Genomic DNA, 13,434 nt, shown 5'->3' on the forward strand with positions numbered 1-13,434 from the left:
ACCCACTCGCAAATTAAAAATACCTCATTTTTCTAATTTTTCCTCTCCCTTCAGCCCCCCTAGATGGTTGAATCGGAGAAATCAACTTTATCAAGGAAATTTGTGTAGATCCCTGACACGCCAACCAATTTTCATTGTCCTAGCACATCCAGAAGTACTGAACTCGCCAAAGCAATGGACTCCCCTAACTACCCCAAAGAGAGTGGATCCAGCCCGGTTTCGTCAATCACGTATCTACGACAATTACTTATTCTACCCACCAAGTTTCACCCCGATCTCTCCACTCTAAGCGTTTTACAATATTTCCGGTTTCCCTGTCCAATTATCCCCCAATGTCACCAGAACTGGTCGGGGTTTAAAATAAGAGATCTGAGACATGAGTTCATTCTTAATATCAAATTCAAAAATACCTCACGAACGGTCACCCGCTCTTAAGTTAAAAATACCTCAATTTTTGTAATTTTTCCGAATTAACACCCCCTCCAACTCCCCCAAAGAGAGCGAATCCATTTCGGTTATGTCAACCACGTATCTACGACTTGTGCTTATTCTTCCCACCAAGTTTCATCCTGATCACTCCACTCTAAGCGTTTTCCAAGATTTCCGATCCCCCCCCAATCCCCCCAATGACACTGGATCTGGTCGGGATTTAAAACATGAGATCTGAGTTACGAGGTCCTACTAGATATACCTTATTTTTTCTAATTCTTCAGAATTAACCCTCACCCCAACTCCCCAAAGGAGAGTGAATTCGTTCTGTTTATGTCAATCACGTATCTAGGACTTGTGCTTATTTTTCCCACTAAGTTTCATCCCGATCCCTCCACTCTAAGCATTTTCCAAGATTTTAGGTTTCCCCCTCCAATGTCACCTGATCCGGTCGGAATTTAAAATAAGAGCTCTGAGACATGATATCCTTCTAAATATCAAATTCAATTAAGATCCGATCTAATTTTTCCAAATTAACCGTCCTCCTACGCCCCCCTCCCCAAATGGTCGAATCGGGGAAACAACTATTTCAAATTTAATCTGGTCTGGTCCCTGATACGCCTGCCAAATTGCATCGTCCTTGCTTATCTGGAAGTGCCTAAACTAGCGAGACCGGGACTGACACATCGACAGAATTTTCGATCACTGTATGTCACTTGGTAAATACCAAGTGCCATACAAAGTAATTTTTCTCTGGGGATGGAATGTTATGTTGAAGGTTGGCTTCAGTATGACTTATTTTGGAAAAGGGTTATTTCCAGGCTTTGGGCAAGCCATGGGTGGAAGTAGTTATAGGTCCTACTAAACTGAAGGAAAAATCGACTTTCTTAATACTTGAAACCCCCTCCCCCTCGCCCTATTTTAGATAGGGCTTGTGATATCAGAGCTCGATATGACCCCTGATCCTAGTCATCTTGGTCTAACTTTCATTTGGATCCGTTGCTCCATTCGAAAGTTATACTAAATTAAACTAAAAGCTTGACTTTTTTCAGCACTTAAAACCCATTCCCCCTCCTTCTATTTGAGCTAGGGTTTTCATCTCAAAACTTGATGCCTGTCACGGTTTTAGGCATCTTTGGTTCAATCTTCACTGAGATCCATCAATCTCTCGCAAGTTACACCGAATTAAATGAAAAAAACAACTTTTTTTTAGCACTTAAAGGCCCCTCCCCCTAATTAATCTAGGGTCTTCATCTTCAAACATTATGTGTCTTATGGTTTTGGCATCTTGACTTTCATTTAGATCCATTACTTCATTCGCAAGTTAAACTGAGTCAAACAAAAAACTTGACTTTTTAAGCACTTAAAGTCCCCTCCCCCTTGCCCTAATTAGGCTTGGGTCTCCATCCCAGAACTTAATGCATATCATACTCTTAGGCATCTTTATTCAATTTTCATCGAAATTCATCTCTCCATTTGCAAGTTACAGTGAATTAAATGAAAAACTCGATTTTTTTAACACTTAAAGCTCCATCGCCCTAATTAAGCTCAGTTTTGATCCAAATAGTTCAATTTTAATACAAATTTGACTGGCGGTTCTCCCGCTATACTCATTGTACAGACGGGCGGACAGACAGACAGATCTCAAAAACCTATATGGATGGATATTTTCCACTATCCAAATAGGTGATGATGCCTGGATGATGATATGCTATTGTGTTCCTTTTTTTGGATCCAATGAGCCAACCTGGCTACTTAAGATGTTGCAAAATCCGTCCGTCTGTCTGTCTGTGTGTCCGTCCGTCTGTTTAATCATTTATAGGGGGAGAACCGCTGGTTGGATTTGGATGAAAATTTTGATGGCCAGATTTGGTGTCAAGGATCATGAGACACATCAAGTTGAAAGATGAAGACCCTAGCTAAAATAAAACAGGGGGGAGAGGGCTTTACCTGCTAAAAACAGTTTTTCGTTTAACTCAGAGTAACTTGCAACTGGAGTGATTGATCTGAATGAAAATTGAACCAAAGAGCCCTAAGACCATGACACATATCAAGTTTTGAGATAAAGACCCTAGCTCAAATTTAACAAGGGGGAGTGGGTTTTAATTCCTGAAAAATTGAAGTTTTCTGTTTAATTTAGTATAACCTGCAAATGGAGTAACGGATCCGAATGAAAACTAGACCAAATTTGCCTAAGATCAGGGCTCATATCAAGTTCTGATATCACAAACCCTATCTCAAATAGGGTGAGGGGGAGAGGGTGTCACGTCTTAAGAAAGTTGAGTTTTTCTTTAATTTAGTAGGGCCTTTAACTTATGAATGGAGTGACAAATCTGAAGTCAGATTCGTCTGAATACCCGAATCTGCTGGAACGAGTTAGACAAAATACCACTACATTGGATCCAGCTAGAATTGCCTAGACTTGTTTATTGCAAACAACATTTAGATGGACAAAGATTCATAGCTTCAGTAGTTTTACCAATAATATGGTCCTGAAGATGATGAAATGGTAGAAATCTGGTTCAGTTTACGAGATGACAAAACTTGAACATTAATGTCTGAAATATAAGCCCAAATGGAGTACAGTATGCAACATTTAGCACAAAACAAGGGATTTTAGCTCACTGTCGACCAGTGAACTGTGAAATAATTTCTGTTTTCTTTGTTATATAACTTTTAAACAAAAATTAAACCAAGTGCTAATCCTGCTATAATTTCTTTTTCGTAAAAAACAAATACCTTATTTCATATCCAAAAATAGGGCATGGAGCTATATCTGAGTTTACTCTAAATCTAAAGGGTGATGTTTTCTTGTACATTGCCAAAGCACACACACACACAAAAGCTGTATCTGAGTTTGCTCTAAATCTAAAGGTGAGGTTTCTTGTTCATTGCCAAAGCGCACACACACAAAATTTTCGTGTCAAAGGTAAAGTATTTGAAAAACAAGTACATTAAAAGTATCTTAAGTAATAAGTATTTTGTAATCTTACTTAAGTATCAAGTAATAAGTACACCCTAGAGTTTTTACTTAAGTACAAGTACAAGTAATGGAGAATTTTACTTAAGTACTACTTCAAGTAAAAGTACTTCAAGCAAGTGACAGCACTAGTCAGAGCTAACTAGATTTAAGAACAAATTGCAAATTAGATGGCAAATAAGAGTAGAGATTTTTTGACGGCCCTTAAATCACATGTTAGGTACTATTTTGTAAAAAGTATGGTCTACCACCCCTTTTACTTGGCATCAACATGGTGAGCATTGGTTTTAAACGACCAAATTTATTCTTCAGAAGTGCTATTTCCTCAAATACCTTAGTTAATGAGACCCCTTTTCCAAATAACATCTTATTCTAAATTAAAATGAGCTATAATTTTCACACCCATTTTAATATTATTTCGAAAAGTCCTTTATATTTTCATAAAAGGATCTGAATTCCAATTTTCTAGAGTTCATAAAGATAAATGAATTTGAGCTTATCTTTACAAAGTTTTCATCAAATTTTGATGAGCTAATATTGTAATATTCATGTTGCAAGAATTTTCTCCCTCTTTAACCAGTTTTCTACCTAATAAGCTCTAAAAATAATTAAAAAGAAAAATAGATAAAAAGCAAACTTCTTACTTTGAGGAAAGGGTTGAAAAGTCTAAGCAACAACAGGACTCTGGGTATGCTAACCCCTCGGTTGGCTTGTTATGGCTGGCATATCGATTAGGGGTGTGTTTGGCATTAGAAAGTCGACGGACAATCAGTACAGTATCCATGACACGCTTTCAGTATTTGGTGTTTGATTTATGTCAATCTATGTCAACTGGGATGGCAAAACGGATATATTTTTTAATGGTAATTTTAAATTTTGAACTTAAAAACTATTTAACATTTAATTAACCAGCCCTCACCTTTACTGAGTGAATTAATTGAGTTTAAAAATCTTCACCATTCTTGAACACAAACAAATCATATTTTTTGTAAAGCAAATCTCAATAATCCAATCCACGTTCATTTTGAATTCGCAGCTTGAATTTATAATTTTTGTATGGACAAGAAAAGCAAAGGAATTATTTTCCGTCGTCAATAGACGGCAAAATGTCGACATGATGACAGTATTTTACAAAACAAATACCGACAGTGTCGACAGTGAATCGATGCAGACGACAAACTTCCTTGCCGTGTTGACAGAGAGGTTAAATAGAACAAAACTCTGGCCTTCAGCTGACACATAAAATCCGTCATTTTGGGTTTACAGCAGTGGTTTCCTACCGATTTTGGTCCATGCTCTACCTAGGCATTTCTAAAATCCTGATGCCCCCTTTCTAAAATCCTTGGCCGGATTGATGAATATGACTTTGCATTTTGGAAAGCTTCGTAAAACTCTTCCCTGGGGCCAAAAATCTATTGCTTCTACCCATTTCTGTTCGTGATTTCAGCTGAGTTTATCATTCGTTTTTTTGCACTTGAGATTGAGGTAAAGAAATTGTATCAGAAGTACCCCTTAAACTTTAAAAGTTCTCTCATTCCTATAGAAATTAGAGTTTATCCTTTGCTCCTTTCTAAGTGATGACGTTAGAAACTTGGCCTATGGCAAATAAGTCAACTTTTGAACTAAGACAGATGGATTTTTTTTCGACGGCAATCGATAGCTCTTGATGAGATGATCAAAGTATATGTCATTCATTTTTTGGCAAAAAAATTCCTTCTTGAAATATACCAGTTTGAAAGTTTAAAGGAGTTGATAACTTCAGTAGTAAGGTACACACTGAAACCAAAAATAGGTTGATACCAATTTGAGACACATAGGGGAGTTTTAAGCAACAGTCGGCTGTTAGCTCATAATCATCTTCGGTAATAAGGGGTTCACAAGTTTTGCTAGTTGGTGTACCTATTATTTGTTTTCGGTATATTTGATGGTAAGACTAATTTGGTTCCAGTGGTAAGACATGTAGGGGACTTATACATAATAATCGGGTGTTGGGCTACAATCATCTTCAGTGATGAAGGGTTTGCAACTTTTGCTAGTTGCAGAGAGGGGTTTGCACCTTTTGCGAGTTGGTGTACCAAGTATTTATTATAAGATCCTTACAGATTAACAACTTCTGCGTTTAATCGAAGCGAGGAAACAAAACCAAAGTGTTGCTCTCGCAATACTTTACTAGGATAAGCCGAAAAAAGGTTGCCGCAACACCTCACGTTGCCCATGCAACGTAGATCTAATTTTATCTCAATTGTTCAGGAGTGAATGCAATAACTCTAGAGTGCATCGAGAATAAAAGAACGTCATCATCTGTATTTACCTTAGATAGAACAAAAATTCAGTTCAGTTGTTGGCAATCACCCATCTAGTGCGGGCGAAAAGCACCAAAATACTTCCGTGTTTGAGGAAAGCACCAAAATTGGCCAAGATTTATTGTCGAGCATGCTCTTTAATATGGCTTGATTACGCAAGTGAATTTTTTCCTCAGAACGCCGCTAGGTGGCTTGAAATCCAAGATGGCAGACGAAAATACGCGTTTGTCAAAATGTGAAGACATGGCCGTTCAAATAGGCTAAATGGGGTAATCGATGACACATGTTCCGAAAATGAGCTTAAAACTAACCTAAGTTGTACCGTAGTGTTGCTAGGCACTTCAGATTCAAGATGGCGGTCGAAAAGTACAAGTTTTGTTAAAACAAGAAGTAATGACTTCAAATGGGCGGATTAGGAGCAATCGATACTTCAGATTCTGAAAACGCACGTATATTCACATAAATATACCTTAGTTGTACCGTTGATCCGCTTGGGGTCTAAAATCGAAGATGGCGGAAGAAAATGTCAGTTTTCCGAATCACACGAGGTTCATGATCCCGATATAACAGACTGGAGTGGAGTAATTAATGCAGCAGTTTTAAATATTGTTCTGTCATTCCGACATACGCTTAATAGTAATACAGTCTGTACAGTAGTAGTAGTAGTAGTAGTAGTAGTAGTAGTAGTAGACAGGTTTAATAGCAAAAACTTGACAGCTGTCGCTGATTTGTGTTTTTTTTACAAGATATACAAAATCAAGCTACACTTGTAAATATAAATAAAACTATAAATATTAACTCTTATTATACATTTTGACAAAAACCGGGACGAAAGAATTACCATATCGGTTTGTTCTTGCTTTAACGGGAACTAACTTATCTTGCTTTCTCGTTCTTGATGGTAGAGGTTGATCAGGTAGAATGTCACAGTGCTGAGATTTGGAAAGCAAGTACTTTCCGAAACTCATTATCAGAGTTTCGTACCGGTTTTGGAGTGACGGCAGTCCTAGCACTTCCAGAGCCTTTTCATAGGGGATGTCACGGCGGCCCAAGATGATCGATACCGCTCGCTTCTGAACCGATTCAAGTTCCTGACAAAGATACACTGTTCTCAGTGCTGAAGGCACCCAGAGGAGACACGCATATTCCAGAATGGGGCGGACATACGCTATGTATGCATACTTAATACTCTCTGTGTTTGCACTGAACCTACGCATACCGTTTAAAGTCTGTAGACTAGCGTTTGCACTTTTAACCACGTTTTCAATATGTGTGGCAAAGCTGAAGTCATTGGAAAAAGTAACTCCAAGGATCTTGAAACTGTTTGCTAGAGGGAATGGAACATTTGGCTCCATAATATCACTTTTTAGCGGGTTAAAGCGCACTATCTTCGACTTGTTCACATTAGTCTCAAGATTTAGCTCCGCGCACTCTTTTGTGAAAACACTGAAAAAATTTGAACTGAACTGTGGCGTCACAACTCCGTTTTGTACTAAATATTTCAGGATAAATCACAGGTCATCCACGAACTTGTAGCGGTCGTCATAGTCAGCTATGAGGAAGTTAATTACAGACAAGAATACAATAGCTGCAAGCTTAGTGCCCTGAGGGGCTCCACAGGTGGATGAGGACCATTCGGAATTGGTGTCACCTTCGTAGAGAGCAAACACACGATGCATCCTCTGACTGAGAAAGTCCAACACGAGCGTAATAGTCTTTTGTTAGCCCCCATTAGCTTGAGATTAAGGGCAGCTACAATATGATTGATTAGATCAAATGCCTTTCGGAAATCTATGGCACCAAGGTCTACAAAACTGTGACCTTTTTCGACCCATTTAAGGAGACTATCGTACATCCTCACTAGGTACACTGAGGTATTACAGTCTTTCAGTCCGCCGTATTGTCTCTGGTTGATAGATCCCTGGATTTGATCAAGTAAGACCCTCATGATAAAGGTCTCGGCCACTTTCGCCAGGCATGGTGTTTGCGAAATAGGTCTAAGTTCGTCACAGCTCTTAGGGTTGGTAACCTTCCGAATTACTCTAATGTAAGCTTTCTTACAAACAGCTGGAAAGATCCCTATACGAAAGCAAAGGTTTATCAGCACTGAGAGTGGTTTTGCAATTAAAGGGGCGTATTCTCGAATCAGTTTGGGCGGAAGTTCGTCTGGATAAGCTGAACAGTTTACTTTCACCTTCATCAGTGTCTTATAGGTTGTCATCTCATCCATAACAACTTCACCTTCATCTGCACAGGAGTCAAGTATTTCAGACTTCTGGGCTTGTGTGGGAGAAGGAAATGAGGTCCAGATGCGGGTGAAATATTGATTAACCTCATCAGCAGTTGTGTAAGTTCCGTCAGGGTGGCTTATTTTTATGCTGTTATGAATGGACTTGCCAGTGATTTTCTTGACCGCTCTGTGCCATTTCCTGGGATTAGTGTGCCTAAGACTGTCCGAAAATTTCTCACGCCCGTAATCTTTCTTCGCACTTCTCGTGAGAGAGGTAATGTGATTTCGCAATTTTTTCGCATTTTGCAAATCTCCTTCTTGGAAAAGCTTGCACTTTTTTCGGATTAGTTTCTTGATTTGGGGGGCTATTCAGGGTTTATCACTTTCACATCTAGTGAAAGTCTTTTCAGGAAAAAACTCGAGGTATTTGGCATGGAGAACTTCGTTGAACAGTTGGCATTTTTTATCGAGGCTTTTGTCTCCATACACTTCTGGAAAAGGGTAAGTAACTATCCATCGACCATAGGTGCAAATTGCTGAATCAGTAAGCGGACGATACTTGACACGCTTAATTTTAGGCTTGGGTATTGAAGAGGCAGCTGACCAGAGCACAACGTTATGATCAGAACAGGCAAGTGGCCCAAGGGATTCAGGGGTTTGGTAATATGTCTCACAGTTGGTCAGTCATAGTCGCCATAGTCAGCTATGAGGAAGTTAATTACAGACAAGAATACAATAGCTGCAAGCTTAGTGCCCTGAGGGGCTCCACAGGTGGATGAGGACCATTCGGAATTGGTGTCACCTTCGTAGAGAGCAAACACACGATGCATCCTCTGACTGAGAAAGTCCAACACGAGCGTAATATTCTTTTGTTAGCCCCCATTAGCTTGAGATTAAGGGCAGCTACAATATGATTGATTAGATCAAATGCCTTTCGGAAATCTATGGCACCAAGGTCTACAAAACTGTGACCTTTTTCGACCCATTTAAGGAGACTATCGTACATCCTCACTAGGTACACTGAGGTATTACAGTCTTTCAGTCCGCCGTATTGTCTCTGGTTGATAGATCCCTGGATTTGATCTAGTAAGACCCTCATGATAAAGGTCTCGGCCACTTTCGCCAGGCATGGTGTTTGCGAAATAGGTCTAAGTTCGTCACAGCTCTTAGGGTTGGTAACCTTCCGAATTACTCTAATGTAAGCTTTCTTACAAACAGCTGGAAAGATCCCTATACGAAAGCAAAGGTTTATCAGCACTGAGAGTGGTTTTGCAATGAAAGGGGCGTATTCTCGAATCAGTTTGGGCGGAAGTTCGTCTGGATAAGCTGAACAGTTTACTTTCACCTTCATCAGTGTCTTATAGGTTGTCATCTCATCGATAACAACTTCACCTTCATCTGCACAGGAGTCAAGTATTTCAGACTTCTGGGCTTGTGTGGGAGAAGGAAATGAGGTCCAGATGCGGGTGAAATATTGATTAACCTCATCAGCAGTTGTGTAAGTTCCGTCAGGGTGGCTTATTTTTATGCTGTTATGAATGGACTTGCCAGTGATTTGCTTGACCGCTCTGTGCCATTTCCTGGGATTAGTGTGCCTAAGACTGTCCGAAAATTTCTCACGCCCGTAATCTTTCTTCGCACTTCTCGTGAGAGAGGTAATGTGATTTCGCAATTTTTTCGCATTTTGCAAATCTCCTTCTTGGAAAAGCTTGCACTTTTTTCGGATTAGTTTCTTGATTTGGAAGGTTATTCAGGGTTTATCACTTTCACATCTAGTGAAAGTCTTTTCAGGAAAAAACTCGAGGTATTTGGCATGGAGAACTTCGTTGAACAGTTGGCATTTTTTATCGAGGCTTTTGTCTCCATACACTTCTGGAAAAGGGTAAGTAGCTATCCATCGACCATAGGTGCAAATTGCTGAATCAGTAAGCGGACGATACTTGACACGCTTAATTTTAGGCTTGGGTATTGAAGAGGCAGCTGACCAGAGCACAACGTTATGATCAGAACAGGCAAGTGGCCCAAGGGATTCAGGGGTTTGGTAATATGTCTCACAGTTGGTCAGTCATAGTCGCCATAGTCAGCTATGAGGAAGTTAATTACAGACAAGAATACAATAGCTGCAAGCTTAGTGCCCTGAGGGGCTCCACAGGTGGATGAGGACTATTCGGAATTGGTGTCACCTTCGTAGAGAGCAAACACACGATGCATCCTCTGACTGAGAAAGTCCAACACGAGCGTAAGAGTCTTTTTCTTAGCCCCCATTAGCTTGAGATTAAGGGCAGCTACAATATGATTGATTAGATCAAATGCCTTTCGGAAATCTATGGCACCAAGGTCTACAAAACTGTGACCTTTTTCGACCCATTTAAGGAGACTATCGTACATCCTCACTAGGTACACTGAGGTATTACAGTCTTTCAGTCCGCCGTATTGTCTCTGGTTGATAGATCCCTGGATTTGATCAAGTAAGACCCTCATGATAAAGGTCTCGGCCACTTTCGCCAGGCATGGTGTTTGCGAAATAGGTCTAAGTTCGTCACAGCTCTTAGGGTTGGTAACCTTCCGAATTACTCTAATGTAAGCTTTCTTACAAACAGCTGGAAAGATCCCTATACGAAAGCAAAGGTTTATCAGCACTGAGAGTGGTTTTGCAATGAAAGGGGCGTATTCTCGAATCAGTTTGGGCGGAAGTTCGTCTGGATAAGCTGAACAGTTTACTTTCACCTTCATCAGTGTCTTATAGGTTGTCATCTCATCGATAACAACTTCACCTTCATCTGCACAGGAGTCAAGTATTTCAGACTTCTGGGCTTGTGTGGGAGAAGGAAATGAGGTCCAGATGCGGGTGAAATATTGATTAACCTCATCAGCAGTTGTGTAAGTTCCGTCAGGGTGGCTTATTTTTATGCTGTTATGAATGGACTTGCCAGTGATTTGCTTGACCACTCTGTGCCATTTCCTGGGATTAGTGTGCCTAAGACTGTCCGAAAATTTCTCACGCCCGTAATCTTTCTTCGCACTTCTCGTGAGAGAGGTAATGTGATTTCGCATTTTTTTCGCATTTTGCAAATCTCCTTCTTGGAAAAGCTTGCACTTTTTTCGGATTAGTTTCTTGATTTGGAAGGTTATTCAGGGTTTATCACTTTCACATCTAGTGAAAGTCTTTTCAGGAAAAAACTCGAGGTATTTGGCATGGAGAACTTCGTTGAACAGTTGGCATTTTTTATCGAGGCTTTTGTCTCCATACACTTCTGGAAAAGGGTAAGTAGCTATCCATCGACCATAGGTGCAAATTGCTGAATCAGTAAGCGGACGATACTTGACACGCTTAATTTTAGGCTTGGGTATTGAAGAGGCAGCTGACCAGAGCACAACGTTATGATCAGAACAGGCAAGTGGCCCAAGGGATTCAGGGGTTTGGTAATATGTCTCACAGTTGGTCAGGATTAAATCAAGTATGCTGCCAGATTCATGTGTTGGAAAATTTACAACCTGCTTGAGGGAAAGGCATGATGCTAGCCAGCTTTTCTTGGTTTGGTTAAAGTCCCAGCCAGAACAATAGCAGGATTTCCATAGAAGGCACGAAGGTGGTCGACAGTCTTTTGGAGGTATGTGACAAGATCACGGCGGTTTTTAGCACTTTCAGGGTAGTAGATTGAAGCAAAGATAATGCATGAGTAAAAACGGGGCATGGCCGATGGTTTGCACCAAACCCACACAGCCTCATGTTCAGTGCTTTCAAGTTCACGGAGCTCCTTCATTGGGATGTCTTCACGTACGTAAAGGGCTACTCCACCGTAAAGGCAACACAAGAGCTTGTGTTGTTCTGAGGTATAGGGCATAACCGGTGAGCCTTCCTGTCACTTCAGTCAGGTTCCAAGTTTCTGTTATGGCTGCGACAGAAACATTGTTCTGCCTTCAAATTGCCTAAGTATGAAACGAAGACGCGTCCAATTTATGGCCTTTGTTTACATTTGCTAAACCAAAATCAGTTAAATACTTGTTAACTCTTTATTAATTGTAAAATCTTAGAAAATACCTGAAGCGGAGAGATCAGGATGAAACTGGATGGGAAGAATAAAAACCTGTCTAAGATACGTGACTGACATAACCGGACCGGATCTGTTCTCTTTGGTGGAGCTGGGGGGGGGGCAATTTTGAAAAATGAGGTGTTTGTAACTTACGAAAAGGTGACCAGATCTTAATGAAATTTGATATTTAGAAGGATCTTGTGTTTTAAAGCTCTAATTTTAAATCCCGACCAGATCCTGTGACATTGGGGGGAGTTGGAGGGGGAAACCAGAATTCTTGGAAAACGTGAAAATTGGGGTATTTTTATCTTACGAATAGATGATCGGATCTTAATGAAATTTGATATTTGGAAGGAATTCATGTCTCAGAGCTCTTGTTTCAAATCCCGACCAGATCTTTTGACATTGGGGGGAGTTGGAGGGGGAAATCGTGGAAAACACTTGGAGTGGAGGAATCGGGATGAAGTTTGGTGGATAGGATAAGCAAATGTCCTTAATACGTGATTGACGTAACCGAACTGGATTCGCTCTCTTTGGGTGAGTTGGAGTGAGGGGTTCAGTGATTTGGCGAGTTTGGTGCTTCTGGACTTGCTAGGACGATGAAAATTGGTAGGCGTGTCAGGGAGCTGCACAAATTGACTTGATAAAGTCGTTTTCCTAGGTTCGACCATCTGGGGGGCTAAAGGGAGAGGAAAAATTAGAAAAAAATGAGGTATTCATAACTTACGAGTGGGTGATCGGATCTTAATGAATTTTGATATTTAGAAGGACATCGTGACTCAGAACTCTTATTTTAAGTCCTGACCGGCATTAAGCCTCTGATTTTCTTTTTAAATCAATCTATTGATTCTTAGAATTTTGTTAGAGCTCATACCATATGAGCTCTTGGCTCTTAGCTCTTCTTGCCTCGTCACAAGTGCCATATGAGCTCTTAGCTCTTGTTTCATATATGGGATAATAGATTTTTTTCAGAGAAATCATTTCCAACAGTGTTTGGAAGTAACTTCATTAACATAAAAGGTCTTTTGACTTTACTACATTCCACCTTTTTCTAATTCACACAGATCGAACCATGTTTGGAACCTGCAGCAAAAATCACTTTAAATTAAATACTTAAAAGGTCAAGAGCAAATTTAATGGAGAGGGCTTGTAACCGTAGCCCTCCCTCCACCATCTTAATGCTTTAAAACGTAATGAAACACGAGAATGATAATTTTCTGTGGAACACTCCTCTTCTCCGACTTTTGCACAGAAATACCTAGACCTACTTTACACTTATTGGGACAATTAACTTCGGCTGAACAAACAGAGGGTATGGATTTCTTACCTACCTTTCGTAATAAAGTGTCCAGGCTCACTTGAGATTAACAATCAGGTATCTACAATTAGGAAAATGAGGTTAATTATTCGAGGATAGCTCTTCATCATTGAGAGTAGTTTTTAGCAAAGAATAGTAAA

At 40.0% G+C, this 13,434-nt stretch overlaps 3 protein-coding genes across 3 annotated transcripts; all 3 read right to left on the bottom strand.

The window, feature by feature from the left end:
* Positions 1–7,279: 7,279 nt before the first annotated feature.
* LOC136034700 (uncharacterized) lies at positions 7,280–7,942 on the bottom strand. The gene has a single exon (XM_065716039.1). The coding sequence runs from the start codon at positions 7,940–7,942 to the stop codon at positions 7,280–7,282; it is 663 nt and encodes a 220-aa protein (XP_065572111.1).
* A 718-nt stretch (positions 7,943–8,660) lies between these two features.
* Positions 8,661–9,314, bottom strand: LOC136034710 (uncharacterized). Its single transcript, XM_065716049.1, has one exon. The coding sequence runs from the start codon at positions 9,312–9,314 to the stop codon at positions 8,661–8,663; it is 654 nt and encodes a 217-aa protein (XP_065572121.1).
* Positions 9,315–10,105: 791 nt separating this feature from the next.
* Positions 10,106–10,996, bottom strand: LOC136034713 (uncharacterized). The gene has a single exon (XM_065716065.1). It carries the CDS (start codon positions 10,994–10,996, stop codon positions 10,106–10,108), a length of 891 nt encoding a protein of 296 aa, XP_065572137.1.
* Positions 10,997–13,434: the final 2,438 nt, after the last annotated feature.

This window comes from Artemia franciscana, chromosome 2 (genome assembly GCF_032884065.1).
Source record: "Artemia franciscana chromosome 2, ASM3288406v1, whole genome shotgun sequence".
NCBI lineage: Eukaryota > Metazoa > Arthropoda > Branchiopoda > Anostraca > Artemiidae > Artemia > Artemia franciscana.

Coding starts and splice junctions, on each gene's coding strand:
- LOC136034700 (XM_065716039.1), bottom strand. CDS start 7,942: ATGGATGAGATGACAACCTATAAGACACTGATGAAGGTGAAAGTAAAC.
- LOC136034710 (XM_065716049.1), bottom strand. CDS start 9,314: ATGACAACCTATAAGACACTGATGAAGGTGAAAGTAAACTGTTCAGCT.
- LOC136034713 (XM_065716065.1), bottom strand. CDS start 10,996: ATGCGAAATCACATTACCTCTCTCACGAGAAGTGCGAAGAAAGATTAC.